Source organism: Meriones unguiculatus, chromosome 10 (assembly GCF_030254825.1).
Source record: "Meriones unguiculatus strain TT.TT164.6M chromosome 10, Bangor_MerUng_6.1, whole genome shotgun sequence".
In the NCBI taxonomy this organism is placed as follows: domain Eukaryota; kingdom Metazoa; phylum Chordata; class Mammalia; order Rodentia; family Muridae; genus Meriones; species Meriones unguiculatus.
This window is the reverse complement of record NC_083358.1, coordinates 16,725,348-16,747,758: the sequence shown is the minus strand read 5'-3', so window position 1 is coordinate 16,747,758 and position 22,411 is coordinate 16,725,348. Positions and strand designations below refer to the sequence as shown.

The 22,411-nt window shown below is 42.2% G+C and overlaps 1 protein-coding gene across 1 annotated transcript in view; it reads right to left on the bottom strand.

Annotated features, from left to right (window-relative positions):
* The window catches only part of Glg1 (golgi glycoprotein 1), a 105,478-nt gene extending 90,800 nt beyond the window's left edge, over positions 1-14,678 (bottom strand). The window contains exon 1 of the mRNA XM_021632520.2: positions 14,249-14,678. Within this exon, the coding sequence (XP_021488195.1) occupies positions 14,249-14,647 (399 nt within the window). The 5' untranslated portion in view covers positions 14,648-14,678. The remainder of the gene's footprint in view (positions 1-14,248) is intronic.
* Positions 14,679-22,411: the final 7,733 nt, after the last annotated feature.

Below are 22,411 nucleotides of genomic sequence, written 5' to 3'. Positions count from 1 at the left end.
ACCAAGAGGACTACATAATGAGACTGTGTCTCAAAAAAAATAAATAAATAAAAATAAATTAATTTTTAAAAAAGAAAAAATTAAGCATACTAAGCATACTGACAAATATACAGAAAAACTTAAAAACATAATGAAAAATGAAATTAAATCTATTTTTAAGTGATCAAATCAAACAGCTGTTATTAATTGTGGCAAATGAGATAAGGGTTTCATAAACTAAATATTAATCCTTAACCAGAATAATGAAATACTTGGGGAAGAGGTAGTTAGATAAATACCAGGTTTTAAAGAAATCAGTAACTTGGCACTTGGAGGTTGAGGCAGAATAGGTCAGAATTTGAGGTCAGCCTGGGCTACATGTTGAGACTGTTTCAAAAAGTGAAACAAAGACAGCGACTTTAATCATAGCACTTGAGAAACAGAGGCAGGTGAATACTCTCCTACATAATGAGCACCAGGCCAGGTGGGGCTGCACAGTGAGACCCAGACTCAAACAAAAAAAAAAAAAACAAAACTCAAAGTATGTATATAAAGGAATAATAAAACAAAACCCTTTCCAACAGCTACCACAGTAAGGTGTCTCTGTCTAGCACGCATCACAAAATCATATAAACCTAGAAACTCAGAACTGTAACTCTGTACCTGCAGAAACCCACGTCACTACTCCATGTATTTTCGAATGTGGGCAGTGATGTGTACGCAACCAGTGCAAAGGAAGGAAGGAAAGTTGGCTGAGAAATCAGGCTAATGAATCCGAGTTTCCACCCCTGAGAGAATGGGAACCACACTGACACGTCTTCTGACTTCAGCATTCTCTGTCCTAATTTCTATTTCAGAGTACTTTAAAACTGAAAATAAAAATATACACTATAGTCGTTGAAGCTTCTTATAGTGATTCTAAAAAGCCAAGCTGGTGTAATGGTTCTTGCCAATAGTTTCAACACTCCCAGAGGACGAGGCACTAGATCACACGGAGCTCAAGGACAGCTTAGGTTAGAATAAGACCCTGTCTCAAAAAAACACAAACAAAAAAAAATTTTTTTTAATTTCACTTAAGTATGGTACTGCTCAAGAGCTCAGTGTTAGCCTGGGCTACACCGTGGGAAACCCTGTCTGTCCCTTAAACAAACAAACAAACAAAAATCTAGGACTAGTGGCACAGGCCTATAATTCTAGGACTTGTGAGGTTCTGGCAGGAGGATTACAAATTCAAGACCAACCTAAGTGCGACCTTGTTTTGAAATAAAACATAAAAAGGGCTAGGGATATAGCTCAGTGGCAGAGTACTCCCCTAACATAGTTACATCCTCAGCCCCATCAAAGTTTTAGATGTTATGAGTACTTTGCCTGCATGCATATCTGTACACAAGATGCATGAGGGAAAAAGGGTGTCAGATCACTGAGACAGACAGCTGCATTATGCCAGAGTAGCCAGTGATTTTTATTAATTAATTTAATTTATTTTATGTGCATCGGTGTTTAGCCTCCATGTCTGAGGATGTCAACTCTTGAAGTTACAGATCGCTGTGAGCTGCCATGTGAGTGCTGGGAATTGAACCTGAGTTCTCTAGAAGAACATTCAGTGCTCTTAACCACTGAGCCATCTCTCCAGCCCTATAGCCAGTGCTCTTAATTGTTAACTATCTATCTATCTATCTCTTCAACTCTTTATCAAAGTCTTAATGTGAGAATTTTAACTTTTTTTTTTAGAAACAGGAACTCACTATGTAGACCAGGCTGGCCTCAAACTCATAGGGATCCATCTGCCTCTGCTGGGATTAAAGGCATGAGCCACTTTGCCCAACAATTATTGACTGTTTTGTAAGCCAAAGAAATGTTCCAACCTTAGCAACACAACAGCTCAAGTTTTTATATTACTTTCCCTCTGAATCACCAACTTTCAGAAAAACTTCAATAATTTTTATATTTATCTGGATTTACATAAGTAAAGAATACAGTCAATGCTTTCTGTTTCTGAAAAGTAGCTGTATGTTTAATCATTCCATCTACAAAGGTCAAATCTGTCTTAAGTCGTGTCATTGTCAGAACACAACTATTTTTCCCCTCTTATAAGAATGGAGATTTTCTGCAAGGTGGTGGTAGTGCACACCTTTGATTCCGCACTTAGGGAAGCAGAGGCAGGAGGATCTCTGTAAGTGTGAGGCCAGCCTGGTTTACCAAGTGAGTCCAGGACAGCCAAGACTACACAGAGAAACCCTGCCTCGAAAAACCAAAAAAGAGAAAAAAGAAAAACCAAACAAAAAAACAAAAGTTTTTCTGTAATAAGCTATATACCCCAAACTTAAGAAGCCTCTAGGCCAAAAGAACTAAAGAACATTTGGCAGACCAGAATTCTCTTACCCATCTTTCATCTTTAGCATTTGGAAGCAAAGGAACTCTTTGAATTCCAAGACAGTTAGCACTACACAGTGAGACCCTGTAGTGGTGAGTGGAAAGGAATAAGGGGAAAAAATAGTGAAGTTTTCACCCCACTCATTACTTTAATAGTGCTGAGGATCAAACCCAAGGCCTCAAGCATGCTGTGCAAACACTGCCACTGACCCACACCCCTAGTCCTACTGTATTTATTTTCTTGAAGACAAGATCTTAGACTTTGGTATGCCTATGTGAGATATACAGATGGTGACCCATGGTCTTCTTGCCCACAGAATTCCATCCCAAGTGCAGGATTACAAGAGTGTACTCTGAAATGTTCTTGATGAACCCTTGGAAGGATTATTAAAAAAAGTGGGAAGCCCAACATGGTAATGCATGGCAATAATTGCAGCAACAGGCAGTTTATGGCAGAAAGACTTCAAAGACCAGGATTTTAAAGTCTGCATGGGCTATGTGTAGGAGAATCTGTCTCAAAAGACAGCACACGAGGCATAGGCAGGCAGACTTCTAAACTCAAGACCAGTCTGTCTACATAGGGTGAGATTAGAGAGGGAGACAAAAGGAGCCTTGTACTTCTCCGTTGAGCTAGCTTGGCACACACAACACAGAAACAAGAGGTATCCTGCCTCAAAAACAAGTGGAAGAATAGACTTCCAAAAGTGTCTTCTCACCTCCTCAGGTACACTGTGGCATTGCACTCCCAAAATATTCATATTTATGCTACCCACACCAATTAAAAACTTTAAAATAAAAATATTAAGATAGTAATTTGAGCTAGACAAGGTGGTACAACCTTTAAACCCTAGCATTCTAGAGGCAGAGGCAGGCTCTGTGAGTTCAAGGTGAGTCAGTGAGACATAATGAGACACTGTCTCAAAAGGGGGCCGAGGAAAGGTTGACCAATCTAGGTCATGGTGATGTGAGATATAACTCCAAAGCCCATTCTGTTTTCCTCATCACCCTGCTGCTCCTTGTACCTTATAATTCCACATGACAGGGAGCTGGAGAGATGGCTCATAGGTTAAGAGCACTGACTGCTCTTCCAAAGATCCTGAGTTTAATTCCCAGCAACTACATGGTGGCTCACAACCATCTCTAATGAGATCTAGTGCCCTCTTCTGGCATGCAGGTGTACATGCAGGCAGAATACTGTACACATAATAAATCATACTGTATATATAATAAACAAATCTTAAAAAGATAATTCTACATGACAATAAGCCCTTAACTCTTCTGATTTTTATGTCATGTATATTACACCTATGTTCAGGAGCTACATTAATGAGCACATGGGAACTCTGCTTGCTATTAGAACCTCCCTGAGCCAGGGAAGAATTGGGAGATTGAGGCAGAGGCCACCCTAGGCAACCTAGCAAGTCTAAGGCCACACAGGAAGACCTAGTCTCAAAAATCATATAAGCACAAATTTAAAAAAAAAAAAGATTCCCAGTACATCCATTATTTTCCCTACTTGTCCACTTCATGCTATGACACCATAAAGCTAATATGACCAATACAAGAACTTTCAGAATTTTGTTCCATGCCACAATTGGTTTGATTTTTTTTTTTAAATGTGGCTGATGGGGAACTGAAATGGTTATGTTTGTACAGCAAGCTAGCTCTCTGAACAAGCTCACTAGCTCCCAAATTTTATTACTATTATTAGTGTTTTTTAAGACAGAGGTTTTTTGTGTGTAGCCCTAGCTGTCCTGGAACTTGATTTATAGACCAGGTTGGCCTTGAACTCAGATCCTCCTGCCTCTGCTTCCCAAGTGCTGGGGTTAAAGGAGAGCAATACTCTACCTGGCTAACCTTGAACTTTTCATCCTCCTGCTTCCCTCTTCCTAGTGGTGGTATGTACCTAGTTCATGTGGTGATAGGAAGGCTTTCTGTTATACTACATACCCTGCCCTAAGAAACAGAATTTCCAATCCTTCTGCCTCTACCTCCAGAGAGCTAGTACCACAAGCCCATGCCTCCATGCTGGATTTATTTGGTGCTAGGGAATCAAACCCAGGGCTTCAAATATGCTAGGCAAGCCCTCTATTAACTAGCTATATTCCTAGTACTCAGTCTAATGTTAGGAGTTTAGTACATTAATGCTGAATGAAAATACACGCCTGGCTCTCTTCCAGTATTTATTGTTTTTAGATTCCGGTCCACACTTCTTGTTCCTCCACACTCTATTTTAATGCAGATACAAAGGTTATTAGGAGCTTAGCTCTCAACTCTGAGGGACGTTACTTCGAGATTCTTAAGTTTCAAATTTATCTAATACACCCAAATAAGGATGAGTCATTGATTTCAGTTTTATCAAAGTATTATTTCTCTGAATGAAGTTAAAACATCCCTTACGAGACTGGAGACATGGCTTAGTGACTAAGAGAAATTCCAGCACCCACATGGCCACTCACAACTGTCTATAACTCTAGTCCCAGGGAATCCAACACCTCACACAGACACATGCAAGTCAAAACCAACACATATAAAAATAAGTAATTTTTAAAAACCTCTTACAGTCAATAGATAAAGCAAATTGAAGGTCTAATTTATCCATTAACAAGATTAGGAGACACTTTCTTTCTTTAACTGAAGGAAAGGGTTTGAGAGAGGGGCACTGTAACACAGGTTGGCCTGGAACCAACAACAATCCTGCCTCAGCAGCCTGTGTATTAAGATTACAGGTGAACACAACCACAACTGGAAAAGTCATTGATTTTAATAATGTATTTTAATTAACTCAATTCATAAAAATTGTCATTAAACATATAATCACTATAAAGACTGAAAAAATTGTACTGTCTTCTAAATCAAGCCTTAGGCTCTACCCTCAATTCAGAGTAGATACAGTTCAACTGTTTTGCAGCTATAGCTGGCTGATGATTACCACACAGAATAGCACAGTCCTGTATATAATCGCTATCTTATAATTTACAGAGGCTACTTACTGATTCTGTTTTTATTTAAAAATAAAAACAGTAAAGTTGGGCATTGTAGCACACACCTATGGTCCCAGTAATTGTGGGTGGAGGTAGAAAGACTGGGATTTGAGGTCATCCTCTTGCTGCAAACTGGGTTACAAAGGACCCTCTTTCGTTAAAAAAAAAAAAAACAAACTAGGTTTAATAGAGGTTTTGGTTTCTTTAAAAACTCAGTTATGGCCAGGCAGCGGTGGAACACGCCTTTAATCCCAGTACTCTTGGAGGCAGAAGCAGGTGGATCTCTGTGAATTTGAGGCCAACCTGGTCTACAAAGCAAGATCCAGGACAGCCAAGGCTACACACACACACACACACACAAAAAAAAAAAAAAAAAAACCCTGTCTCGAAAGACCAAAAATAAGAAAGAAAGATAAAAAGAAAGAAAGACAAACTTCAGTTATGTTATATAAATATGTTTTTGTTTTAATCCCAAGTGTGGGATTTTAGTTTGGGCTTTAGTTTGTCCAAAGCTGGTAACTGCCTCCTGTGGTCATGGTCTTTGCCAACTGGTAACGGCCTGCCTCGAGCAGCACAGAGAGGGACATGGTCTAGAACTGTGAGGGTTATAAATACAAGAGCACAGGAAGAGAAGGGGAGGCAGTTTAGAGACCTGAGAGAGATGCTATGAAGGCTTGGAGGAAACAGACAGAAAGAAGCATTTTAACGCAGCAGCTTAGAGGAGACTGCTTGCTGCATTTACTGTTGACAGTGATTGGTACAGTCCCAAAAGAACCCATCGACCCTAAACAACCAGGAGAAGGGTCTGCGTCCCCTCTAGGGTTAAAGGGTTGATGTAAGGAAGGTAGAGGCACAAATATCCCAAATAAAATAGTTTAAAAATGAGCTCAACAGCTAGGCTTCTTATAATCCTAACACAAAGAAACTCAGCAGGCTGAGGAAAAATAGCCTTAAATTTAAGGCCAGCCTAGGCTACAGAATGAGATTCTTTCTCAAAATTACTGGTTGTGCATGCCTTTAATTCCAGCACTTGAAGGCACAATGAGTTCAAGGCCAGCCTGGTCCACACAGAGAAACCCTGTCACAGATAGATAGATAGATAGATAGATAGATAGATAGATAGACAGACAGACAGACAGACAGATAGATAGATACATAGATACATAGACTAGATAGATAGATGAATAAATAAATAAATTCAAAAAATCCACCCCTACTCCCAAAATTAAAAAACACTTTTCACAGGATTAAATAATATGTAGAACATAACTTGCCTCACTTAGAGGAGTTTATAAAAAACAATAACAGCCAGTCAGTGGTGGTGCATACCTTTAATCCCAGCACTAGAGAGGCAAAAGCCGGCCTGGTCTACAGTGAGTTCCAGGGCAGCCAGGGCTACACAGAAAAACCCAGTCTGGAAAAACCAAAAAGGAAGCACTCAATAAGTGCTATTACCAATATCTGTATTACCATCACTGAGCAGTGTCTTGTACACAGAATTCACTAAATGTTTGCTGACAGATGAAAAAGTACCTACAAACCATTTTAATAGCATCTTTTAAAGAAACATAATATTGATATTGCTGACTACATTTGCTTGAACACAACAGAAATGTAGCATTTCCTCTTCTGAAATCTTCAAGTGTATTATTTCCTTCTACAGAACAATAAATTATTAACAACTATATGCCATAAAGCATTCTCATCAAGACACTTCTTGAGTATTTGCCGGAAATGTCAATGCTGTTTTACAGGTGACTTTAAATTATCTGGAGGAGTATTTTTATCTCAGATTGGGATAAAAACCCATGCCAGCACTTAGGAGGCTAAGGCAAGAAGATTTCAGGTTTTTAAGTTACCTTGGGTACAGAAAGTCCATTTACAGAACATCCCATTCCTGGACTTCACTTAGAAAACCAGTTAGTAGACCTTGCACAAAGGAATGGAACAGGCTAAGGAAGATAGCCTTGTTTACATACACCTCCTGGTATATGGAAACAATTTCTGATAGTACAGTAATGTTATATATTTTAATACACTGCGCCTATTTAGCACAATAGAAATAGCACTTAAACTCTTAAGTTCATGTATGTGTTCACACAAAGCAGAGCTAAATACACAGTCCTTACTTGAGGGGGAAAATATGACTTTTTTTTAACAATACTAGAGATTGACTCCATAATAAGCAAGTAATAGGGTTTTGGGGTTTGTTTGTTTGCTCGTTTGCTTGCTTGCTTGCTTGCTCTGAGACATGGTTTCTCTAGTAAGTCTAGCTGTCCTACAACTTGCTATGTCAAGCAGGCTGGCCTTAAATTCAGATATCTGCCTGCCTCACCTGGTGCACACCTGTAACCCCATGTAATTCCAGCACTCTGGGAGGCAGAGTCAGGCAGATTTCTGTGAGTTCGAGGCCAGCCTGGTCTACAAAGTGAGTACAAGATAACCAAAGCTACACAGAGAATCCCTGTCTTGGGGAAAAAAAAATGCTACCTGCCTCTGCCTTATGAGTAGAGGATTTAAGGTGTGTGCCACCACAGTAAGTAGTATGATTTTTAAAGTAAGAGCAGTAGGGCAGCATTCCACCCAAATCTTTACCCTAATTTCGTGTTCATTTCACTGCCCTAAAAGAATTTAGAATCTGTACACTGCCCTAAAAGAATTTAGAATCTGTATGACATCAAGTTACTAACACTGTTAAACACTGCTTCTTGTTCACAATCTCATTTATCAAACTAATTGTAAGTAATGGTATCTCAGAGTACTAATGTTTTTCTACAATGATAGTTACATAATGGAAGGTCAATAATAATTTGATTATGTGGTTAAATCGCTTCCAACCACTGAGTTAACATGAGAGGAAATTCATACGATCTCAAACAAAATTACTATATTCTAAGGTCAAACAATGCTTTGATTAATTGCTGTTTGCCTTATTGATGTCACTATTTTCCTCTAAATGAACAAGAAATCATGAGACAAACACATATGTAAATCCTAGAAACCATACAATGCATGCCTTCCCAAAATATAAGATAACTTATATTAGTTAGATGGAAAATCTTAAAATTGGGGATCAGTAACAAAGAGCTTGCCTAACATGAAGGAAGCCCTAGGTTTAATCTCTAGAGACACACAAAACACACATTTCCTAGGGCTATAGATATGGTTAAGAGCGTTTGCTGCTTTTGCAGAGAACATCTCCATTGCTACTGACAGCCACCTGCAGCTCCAGTTCTAGGGGCATCCAATGGCCTCTTCTAATCTTACTCACTTAATACATGAAGAAACTAATTAAGCCTCAGAGTGGTAAATGTCTTGACCACAGTCTTGTAAGCAGCTAATAGCAAGCCATGCATGGTAGCTCCTACCTGTAATCAAAGCAGTTGGGAGGCTGAGGGCAGGTTGCCAAGAGTTGCAGGTCACTGTAAGCTACACTGTTGAGTTCTCCAGGCCAACTTGACTACACAGAGAGATTCCCGCCTCAAAACAAAACAAAACAAAACAAAACAGGACTGGGGAGATGACATAAACTTAAGGACTCAAGTTTGCATTCCCAGTATCCCTGGAAAAAGCCAGGCATGGAGGCACAGAAAAATTTAGCAGTGAAGGCTAGTTAAGGGAGGATGGGTGATTGGGATGGGGGCTTGATGGCTCAACAATCTAGCCAATCAGTGAGCTCCAGGTTCAGTAAAAACAAAACAAAACAAACAAACAAACAAACCTGTCTCAAAAAATGAGGTGGAGTAGGATGGGCATGGTAGCGCATACCTTTAATCCCAGCAGAGGCAGGTGTGTATCTCTGAGTTCTAGGCCAGCTTAGTTACACAGAAAGTTCTAGGGGGCTACGAGATGGTTCAGTCGTAGAGCACAATGTCTGCTCTTCCAGAGAACATGGGTTCATTCCCAGCTCCCAAATGGCAGCTCACAACTGTCTGAACCTCCAGTTCCAGGAGACCCAACTCCTCACACAGACATGCACACAGGAAAAACACCAATGCACATGAGATAAAAATTAATTTGGGGGTTCTAGACAGGATTTCTCTATGTAGCTCTGGCTATCCTGGAACTCTCAGGGCATGGGGTTCAATATGTGAAATAGTCTGGCCCTGAATCACAGAGATCTGCCTGCCTCTGCCTCCCAACTTCTGGGATTAAAGAAAAGATAAATTATTTGAAAAGAAATAAAGAACAGAGTTAGAGAGATGCCTCAGTGGCCGAAGAGCTTTTGCCACTTAGTTCAGTTCCCAGCAACTACATGGTAGCTCACTGCTAACCAAATCTCTGGTTCCAATGGACCCAATTTGCTCTTCTGACCTTTGTGGGCACCAGGTACCCCAGGTGGTATACATCCAGGCAAAGCACTCAACTACATTAAATAAAAATAAGTAACTATAAAAGAAGCAACACTCTTTCAGTGCACAGAAGCTGCTACTATTTGTTTTTTATAGGGAGGAAAAGAGATTCCTATACTAGACGGCCCTTCCCATTTGTATCCATTTATACACATTCAGCATCTTCTACAGCCACATACTAATTTCTCCAGGTGCAAATACCAATATGAATCATAAACAATATGGTCTCTAAGTCAGAGGACAGGCCAAGCACCAGCTTCACCACTGACAATATAACAAGACTACATATCTGGGCACTGGTGGCACATGCCTTTAATCCTAGAGCTCGGAAGGCAGAGGCAGGAGGATCTCTGAGTTTAATGGCAGCGTGGTCTACAGAGTGAGTTCTAGGACAGTCAAGCTTGAAAAACAGGAAGGAAGGAAGGAAGGAAGGAAGGGAGGGAGGGAGGGAGGGAGGGAAGGAGGGAGGGAGGGAAAAGGGAGGGGGAGAAGAAAGGAAAAAAAGGAAGAAAGGAAGGGAGAGAGGGAGGGAGTCAAGGAGACAGAGAGGAAGAAGGAAGGAAGGAAGGAAGGAAGGAAGGAAGGAAGGAAGGAAGGAAGGAAGGAAGGAGGTTTAATAGCCAGGGTTTGTGGCACACACCTGTAATCCCAGTACTCAGGAGGCAGAAGCAGACAGAGTTTGAAGCCAGCCTGGTCTATATAGTGAGTTATAGGCCAACCAGGGCTAACCAAGGAAACTCTGTCTCAAAAAAAGAAAAATTTGTAATGATGACATTTTCATTTCCTGCTCATTATATTAAATAGTCCATCTTAAATAAATGCAAAGTATTTACTCTAGACAAGAGTTTAGGTAGTGGCTCACAAATTTTTGGAGGTCAATTATTCATAGAAAGTACTAAGAAATATTTTTAAGTATCTCTCACACTGAAGTACTCATAAATTAAATGACATCTGGTGTATGCTTTAAAATACATCAGTCTCCCAATACTATACTAGAAAAACAGAAGGGTTGTGATAGTTCAAGTTGAGTGACACACACACACAACATACACACAATTACCTAATACTCCTCCTCCACTGTTACTATTCTACCTTTGAGACCAGCCTGGACTACACAGAGAAACCCTGTGTCAAACAACAAAAAAGTCGGTATAGGGGCTAGAGGGATGGCTCTGCTAAGTTAAGAGCACTTGCTGCTCTTATAGAACACCCTAGTTTGATCCCCAGCGTCCACATGGTGATTCCAGTTTCAGGGGACTGGATATTCTCCGCCTTTGTGAACACTGTACTCTTAAAGCACAGACATCATGCAGATAAAACACATATCCAAATTTAAAAGAGTGGGCCTATTGCCTGTTGTGTACACTGGGCCTTTTAAAAAGCATGACTTGGGGGCTGGATGATGGTGGTACATGCCTTTAATCCCCATACTTTGGGAGGCAGAAGCGGGTGGATCTCTATGAGTTCAAGTTCCAGGCTAGCCTGATCTACAGAGTGAGTTCCAGGACAGCCAAGGCAACACAGAGAAACCCTGTCTCAGAAGAAAAAAAAAAAAAAGGCATGACTCAAAGCTCCAGATAACATACACCTTCATAATAATGGTCTGTCTTCAGTAAAGCTGTGAATTAATCGATAGTTGATATGAAACTTTACTAAAGCATATCCTCAGATCTTGAGTTTGTTGGCAGATGACACATTAGATAAACTGAAATATCAACCGATAGTACTTAAAGGTAAAAAAATAAATCTTTCAATAAATCCTGTAAATGAATTATATAATGTTGGACCATACTAGAGAGAGACTTAAATTCTAAACTTGTAGCATAAACCTTTAATCCCCGCACTCAGGAGACAGAGGCAGACTGAGGACAGACTCTGGTGGACAAGAGTTCCAGGCCAGCCAGGGCTACACAGTGAGACCGGCAGGGAGGGACAAGAGTTCCAAGCCAGCCAGGGCTACACAGTGAGACCGGTAGGGAGGGAGGGCGAGAAGAAGAAAGGAAGGAAGGACGGATGGAGGGAGAGGGAGAGAGAGTGTCAGGTGGCATGCATGTCTTTATTCCCAGCACTCAGGAGGCAGAGGCAGACAGAGCTCTTGAGTTTGAGGCCAGCCTGGACTGGCCAGCCTGGACTGAGTTTTATGAAAGCCAGGGATATATAGAGAAACCCTGTCTTAGAAAACAAAACAAAAACTGAACTTGAGGGATTAGGGATGTTGTAAATCATGGTTTAGCGCTCAGCTCAGCAAGTGAAGCCCATAACACTGAAAATTGAGTTCCTTCCTCCCAAACAGTGGGTCCCTACTTTACATGACACTCCCTCTGGAATATAAAACCACATCCATCAATTTACTTTTCCCCAATCAGCTAACAATATTTTCTGATCTCCAGTACTGAACTAGGTACTCTGGAAGATCACAAAGAAAACATGAAACAAAGTTACCAACCATCAGAGTTTACATATGATCCTGGTAAAAGAAAATTAGTTTACTGCAGTATCTTTGCTGGGAATTAGAAATTTTGAGATCAATGGTAGACCAGTGAGTACATTTTCAGACCAGTGTACTTTTCTTTATGCAAACTAATCTAAGAAAAAAAAATCGCATCACCGAGTTAAATCTCTAAAATTAGACCAGTTTGTCCTTTATAGATGGATCGTGCCTCTACATACTTGTATCTGCATGATAGAAAGCCATTCAGTGCTCCTGTAAGAGGTGGTTTACAGGTGTCCAGAATGTACACTGCTAGGCACTCCTTCAAATGGACATGTTTGTTTGTTTGTTTGCCACATGCCCCTAGTAATATCCTTATTTTTAAAACAATCCAGTAACAATGTATCTAGTGACAGACAGATAGTAGGATCTTAGCTTAAGGAAACAATATCTAATAAGTATCCTTAAAAATCAAACTGAAAATTCCAAAAAGTTTGACAGAGTTAAGAGCATTGGCTATATATACTGTCTTTTTTTGTTGTTGTTTGTTTTTTGAAACAGGGTTTCTCTGTGTAACAGAGCCCTTGGCTGTCCTGGACTCCCTTTGTAGACCAGGCTGGTCTACAACACAGAGATCCACTGGTATCTGCTGAGGCAATATGCCACCATGCTTGGCAGCTACTTCTTTCTAGTCTTCAATCTATATAAGAGAACAACGCAAGATTCCACACTTCTGGAGGCTCTGGAAACTCTCTGGATCTTCATTTTATATGCCTTTTCCTTTTTTTTTAAAAAAAAACAGTCTTCATAGTGCCCTGGCTTGCCTGGAACTCTCTACTTAACCCAGACTGCCTTCAAATTTGGAGAGATCAGTCAACCTCTGCTTCTCAAGTGCCAGGATTAAAGGGATGCACCATAATTTTTAAAAAGGTGGGGTTATCTTTATATATAACCACCAAAGCAAGACTACCCAATGTCTACAAACCTATGGTCGCCTCTTGGCCTTGAACAATATTTAAGATTGTTCTTCAACAATCCTGAAAAATACACTATTCCAAAATGAAACGATCAAACAGCAGTTTCTACTTGGTAACCTCTGGGGCTAATCCTATTTGACTAAACCTATTGAAAACAAATATTTCTACCAATGTGCACTCATGTTTGCAGTACCAAATATAAAAAAATAATTTAGCAGTGTCTTTTAACTGAACCATACAAGCAATATCAGATGTAGAACTCATTAAGAGGTACTGTTAAAATTATTTCAAACTAAACAAAGCGGTCCAACCAGTAGAAGGATGCCTCCATTACGCGGCCAGCCTGGGCTACACTGCAGAGCCTGTCTCAAAAACAAGTAACAATATCCAGACTTCAGAAAAGCTCTACAACACGATCACAAACACTGTATATTTATTATAGAATGCTGCCTGCAACTTTCTCAAGCTTTAGGGTTCCAAGAGACTTGAAGCCTAAAAATTAGGTTCTTTACAAACTGACCTCAAGAAGTGAAGACCAAAAAAAAAAAAAAAAAGCGTAGTTAGTTTTAGCACCAGGTAAATAGTAAGGATTTACCAATTACAAAAGAATGTGGTAAGAAGAGTAAATTCAGCTCCTGACTACATACACACCAAAAGAGAAGCCAGGTTATCTAACCAGGCAAGTACCTACTGCTAAATAAATAGATCTTTAGCAGTTTAAACACACCGACCATTTTTTCAGGTTGAAATGCATTGCTACAAACTGTCGAGGTCGAAGCTGACAGCAAAAACCGTAAACTGGTTTTCGGCGAGGAGCCACTCTGCATAGAGCATCACACAAAAGACAGGAGCGCAAACAGAAACACGCTCCTAGGCCTCCGTCTACTGAGGCCGTGAGCCGAGGTCTTGATCCCAGAACACGGCGACATAAGGGAGCGAAATAAGGGACTACTGGGGAAGGAAGGGGCAGGGGTAGGATCCGCTTGCCCGAATGCACCGGGAGTGAGGGCAGGAAAGAGAAAGGCGCGAGCCCAGCCCCGGAGGAAAACAGCGAGGGAAGCTGCAGCCCGGCACCCGCGGCTTGCAGGCCGGCGACACCCTCCGGCCCGCACCAGGCTCGGCCCTCCTCCCAGGCCCGTCCCACCTCCTCACCTCCCTCACGTCCTGGAGGCACTCGAGCACCGCCAGGTTGTTGCTCCAGGTGTGCTTGGGGCACACCCGGGTCACGTCCTCCCTGCAGGACTCTTCCTCCGCCAGCTTCCAGCCTCCGCCGGTCCCACCGGGACCCGCTCCGCCCCGCCGGACCGGGGGCCCGCCCGCCTGGAGAGGAAGCTGCTGCTGCTGGGGCTGCTGCTGCTGCTGCGATAGCTGAGGCAGGTGAGGCTGCTGCTGCCCCGCATGGCTGCCGTCTCCAGCTTGTCCTCCGAGGGGCAGTAAGTTGGACCCCAGAACCTGACCGTGACTGTTCTGGGCCCCCGCTGCCGCTAGCAGCAGCAGCTGCAGCGCCGCCGACAAGCGGAACATCCTCCGTACACGTCCACACACCGCCATCTTGGGTTCGCGGCGAGCTCGACGCACCCGCCGGCGACGTGTATTTAGATGAGGGGGCGGGGCCGCGGGCGTGGGCTGGCGGGGCCCCTCCCAGCGGGCCGTAGACCTGGGAACCCAGCGCACGCTGAAAGCCGTGGATGCGCCGCCGAGGGCCCACGCCCTGGATCCGGCTGGCGGGAAAGTGGCTTTCCTTCCTGGAAGAGCTGCTAGGGTTGTTTAGAAAACCTGGGTAGGGGCACCGTGGTCTGGTTCTCTTGATTGTCGTCACGGAAAAGAAAAAAAAAAAAAAGAAAGAAAGAGAAGGAATGAATTTGGTCCGCCTCGGCTAAGATGGCCGGTGGAGTATTTCGCCGGCTCAGTGACTTGGGGGAGAGAGATAAAGTTTGCGTGTATAGGTGAACTTCAAAACTCAATGTATTCCGGTGTCTGGGAGCCTCGTTTTGTGTCTGACCTGTATTTCTTAGCTAGAGAACCAGGCGGCAGTTGGATGAACTTTAAGATTGTAATTCTTGCTCTCAGGCCTTCTAGGTGATCGCTCGAACCTTAAGAATGAAAACAATGGGGCAGGGCAGGTGAGGTAGGTCAGTTGGTAGAGTGCTTGCCAGGCCTGCACCTCAGCCCTGGTGTGGTGGCCTATGCCTGTGATCCTAGCATTCAGGAGAACGCAGGAGTCTGAGGCCGATATAAGGCTGTTTCAAAAACAAGGAAAACACCTGCCAACGTGAAGGTCGAGGGCCGTCGCCTGGAAATCTTCAAGAACCAGGGCTTAGGCCTCCCCACCCTCATCTTTTTCTGTTTTTAAAACAAGGTCTCGGTGTTTCACCCTCGCTGACCTGAAATTCACTACATGGAGAGACCAGGCTGCTTTGCAACTCACAGAGATCTACCTGCTTCTGCCTCCGCCTCCCGTGAACCACTGAGCCCAGCTAGACTTATTTAAAGTACGAAAAAAAAAATTAGTAAAAACCCGCCTACTGAGGACACAGGGGAAGCCTGTGTCAGCAAATATTTCTGCTGACCTATACGCAACACCTTCAACATCGCTTCACCGCACACTAGGAACCCCTCCTTCTTAGGCTGAGAGCTTCACGCTTCGCTTCACGACGCCTCTTCACATCCAGCGTGCCAACTAAGCCGGTATCACAAAGGCTAGGTTCTGATTCCGCTGAGAAAAACTTAGTATAAAAGGGAGATATTAATGGTTCTGTACAAAGAGAGTAAATGAACGGCCCAGGATAAACTCCGCCAGTCTGCAGTTTCCAGCTAGAACCCCTGAGTCTTCCCACTCCTCAGGTGTACTTCTATCCCACTCTGGCAAGTCAGGATGTTGGTAAATGAAGACAACTTGACACAAAATCTCTACTGGTCAGAATTTACTGACCATACCGTATTTAAAAATACAGCTTAAACTGGGCAGTAATGGTGCACACCTTTGATCCCAGCACTTGGGGAGGCAGAAACAGATTTTTTTGTGTGAGTTCAAGGCCAGTCTGGTCTATGGAGCCAGTTCCAGGGCAGCCAAGGCTACACAGAGAAACCCTGTCTCAAAACAAACAAACAAACAAACAAAAAAGTCTAGACTAGAACTAGCCTAGGATATTATTTTAAGCCAACCTCGGGTTTGTGACTAACAATCTCCTGCGGATAGGAGCTTAGGTACCAGGAAAAGAACCCCCCCAGACAGAAGAGTCTGTAGGTTCAAACTGCCCACTGTGGCTGGCACTGACCTCTGTCTCTAAGAATAGAAGTATGTTGACATTTCCACCAGCACTTGCCCTTGTTACTACCACAAAATTATCTTGAGACTTCTGCTAAACTTAGTCATGGACTAAAGTAGCTCAGGGTGGACTCTCAAACAGCTACATCGTCATAAGTCCTTGAGGTCACTGAGGGCCATGGTTTTCAATACTGGGTCTGCAAGTGCTCAGATAACAAGTGGGAGATTATTTTAAGCCAGTCTAAGGCTTGTGATTGACAATCTGCTCTGTGGGAAGCAGTTGCCTATCTTTCATCTCACACTGAGCAAACCCTACACCATGCCACAGATTGTCTCTGGTGATAGGGACAAGAATAAATCTATCTTAAAGTCTCAGTGACCAAGAAACAAGACACTGAGAAATCTGGGAATCTGGCCAGCTCAGGCTGTGTCCCACAAATCCCTACCTTACAGCATACCCTCAAACCAGTAGAAAGGTGGTTTATTTTGCCAAGGTCTTCTGGCCTCATTGACTTTTCAATATAAAATACACTAAACCAGGCCAGGCATGGCAGTTCATGCCAGTAATTCCAGTGTGTGGGAGAAAAGAACAAAACAAGAAAAACACTGTAAGTTTCAACTGTCAACACACACACACAGAGCACCAACACATGTAGTTCAGTGCTTTATATAAGCTTAATGCTTAGCCTGTCTGTCTTAGTTTTTGAAAGAAAGGCCTCGATACACAGACCAGGCTGGCCCAAACTGGGCCTTGCCTTTCCCAGTACTAGGGTTGCAAACTGAAGCAACACATCTGCAGATGAACATTTTATAAATATGCCAGGCATTGCTTAAGATCTGGCATATATGAGGGATAAACAACAGGACAGTTTAAAGATGTAAGACAGAGGGGTGTGGTAGTGAAAACCTTTAAACTTTGAATTCCTGAACTCAGGAGGCAGAGGCAGGCAGATTTCTATGAGGTCAGCCCGATCTACAGAGTTCCAGAACAGCCAGGGCTACACAGAGAAACCCTGTCTCCCGGAAAAGAAGAACGAACAAATTAAGAAAGGAAAAAGAAAAAAGGACTAAGTTTAAAACCCTGAGGAGATGAGAATAACATAAGGAAAGACTAGAGTGAGGTATGGAGGCACAGGTCTGTAATCCCTTAGGCAGGATGACTACAGATTCAAGGTCAGGATGGCAATATAACAACATCTTGGTGTGTGCAATAAGGAGGAGAGATGGAAAAATCAGAGAACTGGGCAGAGGACAGCTCTAATAGGCCCCTAGAAAGTTTAAGAAAGCAAGGCCAGAGTCAGGTGATAAAGGGCTATAAGTCTTACTGAAAAAGGAGTAACTTTTGAGTGGATTCTCCATAGTGTAAGTTCATCAGAAGACAGCCCATATGGGAAATATTTATTATTATTTTGTTCTTGCTTTATTTTTTTGAGACAGGGCTTCTCTTTGTAGCCTTGGCTTGTCTTGGACCTGGCTGCTTTCCAACTCAGAGATCTGCCTGCCTCTGCCTCCCCAAGTGCTAGGATTTCCGGCATGCACCATCACGCCCACCCAGGGAAATGGTATTCTTATTGGGCCAAAAACACACAAGGAATTAAGAGCCTCCCTCCTCCAAAAACTGGTACTTAAGGACCAAAACTCTGGCAGGCATGGTGTTCTCTGTCTCTAATCTCAGTATTCAGGATGAGGCTGGTTTGACATAAACCTAAATTACTTAGTAGGCCCCAATCTCAAAAACAAACAAACAAACAAACAAAGAAAACAACAACAAAACAAAAAACAAAAACCCCACAAAGACAAGCTGGGCTTGGTCACCTATCCTCAAGGTACCAATGGAGAAACTGCAATTTCTTAGGGGTCCATTGTTTGAAAAGTCTGATAGCCTAAGGAAGGGACACATATCTCTTTTTAAAATACTTTTTCTGCCAGATGGCTACACAAAAAACAAACAACACAAACTAAAAACAACAACAAAACCAGAAACACCCCCCCATAAACAAATTTCAAGGAAAGAAAAATCACAGAAAAGAGCTAAAATCTGTGAATGCATTCCTTGCTAAGTCACAAGGTGACTTTTAAAGGTGAAGATACAGAGCCAGGCTCCAAATGCCCCAGAAAACCGTAGCTAGGGAGCTTTCACCAGCTCTAAAGGGCTGGAGTAGTCTGTTGACCTTAGGGTTTAAACCATGCTGAGATACAGTAGCCTTGGGTAAACTTGGGTTTCAGCTGCGGCCTCAGAAAGGCAACACCCTTTCAGTAGGATAGACACTCTAGGAAGGACCTTGCCCTTGATTAAAGGGCAAAACTATAATAGATCAGCCATTATAAAGCTCAATATATTCCCTAGTGAGATCAAGGTTATCCATTCTGAAAAAGAAACATTTTGTGTGCATTATTGCAGCACGTGTTGTTGTGGTAAGTTGGCTTGTTTTTGTGGGAATTTTGTTTTTAGTGTCTCACTGTGTAGCCCTGGCTGGCCTGGAACTCAATACACAGAGCAGGTTGCCCTCAAATTCAGGAGTTCCATCTGCTTCTGCCTCCCCAAGCACTGGGATTAAAGGTGTTCCACCTCAGCCACAAGCCAGGTGGTCCTTAAGAATTCAGCCTTCACCTCAGGAGTTGGAATTATAGGCCTGAGCTACTACCGCACCCAGTTGTAGCTCTTATCAGGGAATCAAAAGTTAGCATCTGATGTTTTTCCTGGACATTAAGAGAGGGAGTTAAGGGAGGTACACATTTGCCTGGTGATAAGACATACATTGATATTATCTTAACAGTTAGGGCATCCCCTTCTTGAGAGGAAGTGGGGTCACGGCCACTGGAGTTAAATCAGGTCCCAGAATTTCATTGGGTTTAGATTCTGTACCTACTTCTCCCCTGCTCATTGTAATCTTTTCCCACCTGTTCTCGGGCACAATCAATTCTTGAGACTTATTGTTGGTAGATTTTATCCTTTTTCTTTTTTTAGATAGGGTCTCATGTAGCCCAGGCTGACCTCAAACTTAGCATGTAGTAAAGTGACCTTGAACTCTTTAATCCTCCTGCCTCCATCTTCCAAGTATTAGGATTACAAATGGGCACTTATCATGCCTGGCCTTGAACAATTTTTTTTAAGAGTATATAAATGCAGATTTATTGGGGGAGGATCTTGAGGGTTCACTGACCATAAGGGAAATCAGTGAACTCTAGAAAAGTGGGGGAGGGCAGAGAGAGAAAAAAATGCATGCAGAGGAGAGGAGGGTGAAAGAGTAAATCAAAATGTCTGAATTACATAGTCTAACACATAATTTTTAAAATTTTATTATGTTTTTTGGTTTCTCTGTGTAGCCTTTGCTGTCCTGGACTTGCTCTGTAGACCAGGCTGGCCTCAAACTCAGAGATCCACCTGCCCCTGACTACCAAGTGCTGGGATTAAAGACTTGAGCCACCATACCCGACTTGAAACACCTACTTTTTTAGAGCATATTTGAAAGAAAAGACTTGAGTTGCCAGGTGATGGTGGCACAGGCCTTGAATTCCAGAGCTCAGGAGGCAGAAATAGGCAGTTCTCTGTGAGTTCAAGGTTAGTCTGGTCTACAGACACATGACAGCCAGGGCTACACAGAAACACCTTGACTGGAAAAAAAGGGAGGGGGCGCTGGGGGGAGAATAAGACACAGGATAGACAGGGACATGCCGAGGAGGATGAGTTGTCACATCGTCGTACCATCATACCACCTCTACTAGCATAGTTCAGCAGCTGTCTTCTGAAGGAATCATTCTAGTACTGATGACATTTAAACCAGACTCTATAACATCAGGAAGAGCTTGAAGTAATGTAGCATTAGTTCTATTGTTTGTTTATTTAGTATTTATGGAGACAGGTTCTTACTATATACCAAGCAACTAGGATGCCCAAAGCCTCCAATTATAACTTTAATTCCAAGATTATCAATTGTTAGCAACTCACAGATCTTCGCATAGACAACAAAACTTTTTTAAGACAGGACTACCATCTTGAAATCCTACTTTTCCCTCTATGTTAATCGTTTTTTATTCAAATTCAGATGTTAGTTGTGGCCCACACTGAGCCTAAGTGTCCATTACTGGACAAAGTGCTACAAGGATATGTTTGTCTGTTTTAATTTCCAGCACAGAAAAAAGTCTGTGAGGCACCCACCTATACCGTCTTGGAGACAGAAGCTTAGAAAGTCAAAATGTGTAGCTCTGTCTAATCTGAAACTTATTCTGTAGGGCCTCAAAGTCATCACTGCCCTGCTAAAAATGAGCTTTTATATCTTAAACATTTTAAATTTAAAAATTTGTACTCATGTTTTGCCTGTTTTTATGTGGCACACTTGAAGGCCGGAACTGTAGTTACAGATAGTTGTGGGGGATGTGAACTGAACCCAGATCCTCTGCAAGAGCAGCAGGTGCTCTTAATGTCTGGGCCTTCTTTCCAGCCCTCCCCAGGCTTTAAATTACATGGCTATCAGTAGCGTAAACATCGGGTGGAAAAACCAGGGCATGCAAAATCGCCATACCATTTTCTTCGAGGAGGAGGAGCACCTGGCAAACAGGGAATTTCTCTCCCATGCTGGCTTTGAATTTGAGATCCTCCTGCTCAGCGCCTCTAGAATGCTGGCATGCCTGGCTTTAATCTCATTAGGATTGCAAAAAGCATTTCTTCCTTGTAAGATAATGAGAAATCAAGTGTTTAAAAATTCTTTACCTACTAGGAACGTACTTTGTACTCCTTTAATGCCAGAACTTGGTAGACAGAGGCAGGTGGATCTTGACTTCAAGGCCAGTCTGGTCTATATCACTACACAGAGAGCTCCAGAGCAGCCAGGAATAGATATACAATAACTCTATAAAAAATGGTTAGGATTCTTAGCAACTTAGGATTTATTTCTACCCCAGAACACTTTCTTTGAAACATTTGGCTCTGTAACAGTAAGGTTACACTTATAGGTTCTGTCCTCTTGGAATCCAGTATACTCTTGTTGTTCAACTGGAAGACATTTCCAGCTTTTCCAGTATAACTGTAGAGCATATTTGTACCAACAGATTCCTAATGTGAAACAGAACAAACAATCTGAAGCAAGTGGCCAGAACTGTGCTGAGAAGGCAGAACCCAAGGGCCTATATTTGCTCTTGCTCATTGTTAATGCTTGTCAAAATATTGGCAAATAATTTTAAGAAAAAAAAATTAGATGGGCATGGTGATGCATGTCTTTAATTCCAGCACTTGGGAGACAGAGGCAGGCAGATCTCTATAGGTTCAAGGCCAGCTTGGTCTACAAAGAGTCCAAGACAGCTAGAGATGTTCAGAAAAAGCCTGTTAAAAAAAAAAAAAGAAAACTAAAAAAAAAAAAAAAAAAAGAAATGATTTCCATCTCTCCTTCCTATCTTATAGGCTCCTCAATTTAATGTAGTAACAGAAAGCCAGCAAGCAGGCAAGTCTGAGGAGTTTATCCTCACTATATAACTCAGTCTGGCCTGAAATTTGTCATCCTCCAGGCTGTTTCCTAAGTGCCAGGATTTAAGAGGCAAATGCAACTTCCAATTAGCAACAGCTAAAGAGAACTAGCAGCTGGAGGATCACCAGTTTAGATAAAGTATTTTACACTGGGCACAGTCTGAAATCTCTGCACTTAGGAGGTATAGGTAGAAGCAAAAAACAAGGCCAGCTTTTCCTATACAGGGAGTTAAAGTCCAGTCTGTACATGAGACTCTGACTCAAAGACAGTAAATTAAAAAAATATTTACTTGGGACTGAAGTGATGGCTCAGTGGTTAAGAGCACTGTGTGCTCTTCAGAGGTCCTGAGTTCAATTTCCAGCAAGCACATGGTGGTTCACAACCATCTATACCAGGATCTGATGCCCTCTTCTGGCAGCCAGGTATATATACAAATACAGCACTCATTTACATAAAATAAACAAATCTTAAAAAAAAAAAAAAAAGAAATATTTACTTCAGCTTTAGGGACCACTGTTTATCTCCTAGATAGTACTGGATGAGATAGAGAATCAACTAGAGCAGGATTATGACTCCTGCCTCTAG